Source organism: Alexandromys fortis, unplaced genomic scaffold (genome assembly GCF_014885135.2).
Source record: "Alexandromys fortis isolate MF-2015 unplaced genomic scaffold, M_Fortis_MF-2015_v1.1 scaffold_179, whole genome shotgun sequence".
In the NCBI taxonomy this organism is placed as follows: Eukaryota; Metazoa; Chordata; class Mammalia; order Rodentia; family Cricetidae; genus Alexandromys; species Alexandromys fortis.
Genome location: NW_026068062.1, coordinates 2,347,553 through 2,353,588, shown reverse-complemented (window position 1 = coordinate 2,353,588; position 6,036 = coordinate 2,347,553). Strand labels below are relative to the sequence as shown.

General features: G+C 38.7%; 1 protein-coding gene across 1 annotated transcript in view; it reads left to right on the top strand.

Moving 5' to 3' along the window:
- Positions 1 to 6,036, top strand: part of Neto1 (neuropilin and tolloid like 1) — a 96,914-nt gene that overhangs the window by 58,283 nt on the left and 32,595 nt on the right. Inside the window, exons 5-6 of the mRNA XM_050120311.1 lie at positions 1,554 to 1,595; positions 1,712 to 1,839. Of these exons, the coding sequence (XP_049976268.1) occupies positions 1,554 to 1,595; positions 1,712 to 1,839 (170 nt within the window). The remainder of the gene's footprint in view (positions 1 to 1,553; positions 1,596 to 1,711; positions 1,840 to 6,036) is intronic.

Genomic DNA, 6,036 nt, shown 5'->3' with positions numbered 1-6,036 from the left:
TTCAAAGGAAATCATATACAGACATTTTCCTTGCCCCATATAACTAACAGAACTATTTTCAAATAGTTCTAGAAAAAAAACGGTTGCTTGGCTAAAAATATTTTTGTTTTTCTTGAACTAATGTATATGTGTAAATTCTGGTAGTGTTTATAATAAACTGAGAGAAAATAGTTGATGTGATGGTGAGCTACTGTGACCAATGCTTTGTCTCTCACTGCCAACAGACCAGTATGTCAGTATTTAACTGACAGGAAACAAGCAATGAAAGATACTAACACAAGTACAGGACAAGGTACATTTAGCATGCTCACCTACAAGGGCACAAGATGAGGTGCACCCATACAAAGCTGTATGTAAAATCACATGATCTTTGTATGTATACCTAAATTTGCCATAATGAACTTTTCATACTGCAGTTGATGGTCACTTTTGAGAATTATTTCACAAACTGCTTCAAATTCTGTAAGATTTTATCCAGTATCTCTTTTATTATATAAATATTATCCTAAATTACAAACTCAACTTTAAACTACTCACACAAATTCTTGAACCATGTATCATCATATCAGAGCCATTATCTTAGCACAGGTAAGAGGAAATTCCATTCAAACCGGCCAGACTCTGTGGACACAGATTGTTTCAAGTCAGAGAAATGTTCCTCATATGGGTTGTGTTTCATTCAGTTTGACATCAGAGTTGACACATTCATGTCTGATCTTAGGGCCTCTCAGCAAGGAAGCATGCATATGACTTCAGAGGATCTCCAAAATAGCAAGAAAATCTACAAATGCCTCATGTATCCCATTGGGTAAACGTTCTCAGATGCACTCCTCAGGCTCTACTTTGCACTTCATGGGCTGTGTTCCTACTTTACAACCAAACCCAGGAAATGGGATTGATGATGACATTTTTGTCATTTAACAAGGACATTTGCCAAGCTTATGATGAATCAAACTTCCCATGAAGCATGCAAATAAGCAAAGAGGAACTAGTTCCTGAGACTCAGTTCACAGAGAATGAGATAGAAGCTTAAAAAGCAGAGAATGGAGAAATACTATAAAAGCCATCATGGTATGAATCACACATGGCAGGAAAACAGGACAAGTCTTTCAGCTACAGAGAAAGGATTTTCACTTTTCTACATGACCTCCATTCTGCTAAAATCCTAGGCAAAAATGTTTTCCAACAATTTACATAACCTTTTGAACTAGAAAACAAGGTATGTTTGTAATATGTGGGAAGAACTCAGACTATGACTTCCCTATGGATATACTGTACAGAAATATAACTTGAGTTGAGTATATGATACAGAAATGTGTTAAAGATTTGAAACAGGTCCTTTTTTAGTGAAAAAATAACAGTAGCAATATGTGGTTATATTGACATACACTTGAAATTCATGTTAATATTATCATGTACTTTTTCTTTTGTTACCAAAATTCTCCAAATGTATATGCAGACTACTTCCTGAATAATTTAAAGGACTATTACTCAATATCATAGTGAGAAATATATGCAGAATAAAACTAATTGTCTTTTTCTCAATTTTTAAGATCCCGACTTTAAGGACCTTGGAGTATTGAAACCATTGCCAGGTTGGTAAATCAAAGATTTGATCATGTCCAGAGGTCTTTGTTTTGTGCGGTGAAGTATACTTTGGGTTTATTATTCAAGCTCCATCTTTGTGTGTGTTTGGAATTTTATTGTTTAGCGTGTGAGTTTGAGATGGGCGGTCCTGAAGGAATTGTGGAGTCGATACAGATTCTGAAGGAAGGCAAAGCTTCTGCCAGTGAAGCCGTGGATTGCAAGTGGTACATCCGAGCCCCTCCACGATCCAAGGTCAGTCCCAAAGGTGAAACACCTCCACAACAGTGCACTTGAGAGCATCTAGTTTTCATATTATCTAGTAGCACTAGGACTTGTTAAACATGCCATACATAAGCAGTATCCTGTGTCTTGAAATGAGACTTGTATCCACCTGTTTAACATGACTTTCCAGCATGAACAGAAGTATGGGATCTGGTTAGCAGGTTATATATGAGTGAAGCAAGTCTGCCTCTCCGGAACCTAGATCTCAGTGTCAGGCTGGAGTTCTTGCCAGGAATGAAGTTAAACAAGCTCCCCAACTGTCAGTAGACACAGTTTCAAACTAATGCTACGCCTGAGGAAAAAGTGTGAAGGGTTTATGAGACATGTATCTCTGGCCTGTGAAATAAAGGTGTACAAGGATGGATGTCGGTGACAGGGCCTAGGAAAGCTCGCACCCCAGTGAAGAGAGAGGACAGTTCTTCTGGAATTGTTGACTGTCTTCCTTGTAATGGTTACGGTGAATGTAGAGGGTATATGACCAAGTCCTTCAAGTCCTTCACACACAAGCACTCCAGACCTATTGTTGACCACACCAATTCTTGAGTGCTAGAAATACAATATAATGCTTTAACTGTTACGTGCATCATAGTAAATGTAACGGGTAAAACTCAGATGCAGACAAGCACTTTAAAAACACTATTTAGAACAGTGAAGAATGTATTTATCATTACAGGTCTGCCTTCAGAGGAACGGTAAAAACAAAAATCAGTACATTTTACATATTTCCGCTTTATCTTATTTTTATTCCCATTCCCATGCATATGACAGAGTTCTAACATGACTGGACTTGAATTTATACTGACTATTCATTGAAGAAAATCAATTCCCGGTTTAATTAATTGGTTTAATGACACTGGAAAGCCCAGAACATTATTATCCAATGAAAATACGATGGGGGGGAGCAGGATGGAAAGATGGCTTTATCTGTGGAATGATTGTCTTGAAAACATATGGACCTAAATTTAATCCCTTCAGACAATATTTACAGTAAGACCTACTGAAGCATGGGGGTCCGGGAGGCAAGTCTGTGACCTCTGGGGCTCTGTGGGTCTTTCCAGAGATTACCCCCAGTGTTTAGTGGTATCAGAAAAGCCAGGAAAAAGGGGATGTGACTGGATTTGAGTTTCAGAAATAAAGCATTATGTGGGAAGAAAGGATACGCATGCTAACATGAGCAGATGCCTAAGTAGAGAGAAGACAGAGAGTCTAGGACCAGTGAAGGGATTATTAGGATAGAAAGATACCACAGAATTTTGATGGTGAGATATTAAGATTGAGCAAAATATAATCCTTTTTTGCTGTTGTGTGTGTGTCTGTGTGTGTGTTTTAGAATTTGGAGGGAGTTGGTTGGCCCTTCCATAAGTATTTTTGCCTTTTTATTCCTGATTATATTTCTTGCCCATTTCTTCAAACAGGTAGCTACAGAACCTTAGGCATGATGAAAGAATGGTCTTGCTCAGAGCTCCGATAATTATACATCTCCCTGTGTGGGAGCAAGTGTTTTGAAAAGTCTTTGCTATATAACAATTTAGACACTGCATTTCTCTTTCTTTTGTTCTTTGAAAATTGAAAGGTGTTTGTTAGCTGAGACTGACATCACAGACCTGTGATTCTGTCTGCTCAGCTGGAAGGCAGAGGCAAGATGGCTGTCCTTTCACTTCAGGGTTAGCTTAGACTACAGAGAGAGTGAGTTTGCACAGTTAGACTGGATATTTTATGACACCCTGTCTCAAAAGTAAAAGGATAAGAGAGCTGTGAAGTCAGCCTGGTGATAAAGCACTTCTCTAGCCTGCGGGAAGCCCCGGGTTCAAACCTCTATATCAAAAGATATTTTATAAAGTAACAAATTAGTATTTGTAATGCAAAGTCATAAACACTTGTCTGGATGATCAGAGAGCTAAATTTATCTTACATACAATTTATGGATTCTCAGTAGAGTGCTTATTTTTCTTCACCTTTATGAATGGAGATCTTTTTGAAAAAGCCAGATTTTGTGCACAGGAACTGTAAACACAGCACCTTGCTCTCTTTAGCAGCACCGTGTCACTTCGGTGTTAAAGTGGAGTATAAACACACGCCTCCTTCTTCCAGCTGGCAGATAATCTGTCTTTTGTATACTTCTAGAACAATGCCTAGTGCACCTGCCTGTCACAGAATCCGGCAGTGGGTGACCCAACGGGGACACTGCCTGCAGAGCTGAACCAAGAGGGTTCTATTGTAACAGCCTTTTCTGTTCAATTGGAGGTTGAGAGGACAAGAAATGCCATTGAATGCTGTGGAGAAAACCAGAAAGCAAGGTTTCCTGCAGTTGTGAACTTCTTATTTTTATGGATAGCATAGTGATTTATGAGACTAAACTATCAAAGCATTGGTCAGTATTGAAATGGGTCATTGTAAATATTTGAATGACTCTCTCCTGACTCTGCATAGTAAACAGTTACACAGATAAAGAGTTTGCTTGTTACAATTAAAATTTATATACAATGCTTTTTGCTTCTTAGCATTTGGCAAAAGGATATGTACTAATATTTCCTTTATTAATGTTTGCGACCCCATAGTTAGAAATGTGATCAGCCAGCATTTCCAAGGAAAGCCAGAGAACAAATAACGTTGGAAATCCATTTCATGATGGGCCACTTACAAATAGAATAAAAGATACAGGGTCAGAATAATAGAGGTCTTTTTGAGTTAACCATGTGGGGTATAAACACACTTCCTTCTGTGAACAGGCTTTTGTGTATGTGAAGATTCTAGAACAAGGCCGTAGGAAAGGAATTAATGTGTCAAGACTTAGATCTCATTCAGAGAAAGGTCACCTGTGGGGAATAATGGAAGATCAAACTGTGGTAAGAATTTGAACTTTAGGTATTTGCAGATAATGACTTTAATTGGAATGGCAACACCTGCACAAAATGGGGCCACGTTCCATTCAACTCTGCCTGCAGGAGGACCTTTTGAGTCCTATAGGGAGTGGAACTATCAGAAGGTGTGGCCTTGTTGGAAGAGGTGTAAGTATGCCACTGTGAAGGTGGACTTTGAGATAGCATATATGCTAAGCCAAGCCCAGTGAGACAGACTACTTCCAGTTACTTAAGATGTAAGAACTCTCAGCTTCTTCTCTGGTGCCATATTTGCCTACATGATGCCTTGCTTCCCGCCATGATGGTAATGGACTAAACCTTTGAACTGGAAGCAAGCTACTGCAATTGAATGTTTTCTTTTATAAGAGTTGTCATGTGTTAATTGAGTTTTCTGTCCTACCTAGTCCTGCAGTTGTTCAGTCCCAAAGAAATACACAGAGGCTACATTAATTATAAAGTGATTGGACTGTTAGCTCAGGGTCCTTATTAACTCTTTCTTACATCATACATTAACCCATTATTCTTATCTGTGCTAGCCACTTGGCTTGGTGCCTTTTTTGGCAAGGCAGTCACATCTTGCTTCCTCTGTCTGTATGATGACTGCAGACTGACTCTTTCCTTTTCCCAGAATTCTCCTGTTCTCATTGCTCTGCCTCTACTTTCTGCCTGGTCACCCCAAATATACTTCCTGCCCCTGAACTGTCCAGTCACAAATAGCAACCACAAAAAACTTGCCTTTATACTGTGGTTCAAATTTTAAGGTATCCAGTGGTCTTGAAACCATGAATAACATACGTCAGAACTATGGATGACTCAACTTTCACTTATTGTGATCAAGTTTTCTGTTGAGTCTCAAATAATTGCCTCAGTACATGTTTTCCATATCAGCACGACACTAGAGGAGGAACTTCTGAGCTCCTGGTATTAAAATATCTTTGTCAATGCGATGTTTGGTAAGTTCAGCTAAATTTACTTGTTTTGTGTATAAACTTGGTGCTTTATTCCACAATACTGCAATTTGGAGAACAGATACCCCCAGAAATGGTTTCCATGTCTTGTTCAGTGAATCATCCTGTCATTTCCAACTCTTTGTGAGTGAAAACGTCAGAAAGAGAAATTCATCAAAATGATTCACTGAGAAGCGATCTGACTGTTTCCCCAGAGTTCTACATTATTCTGTTTATCATTTTCTCTTTCCTTCACTGAGGGACTAGAGAGTTTCTTCTTCTTTTTTTTTCATTTGCTACCTGAAATAACTCTTTTGCATGGAATCACTATGTCACAAATCTTATACACTGACTCTAGT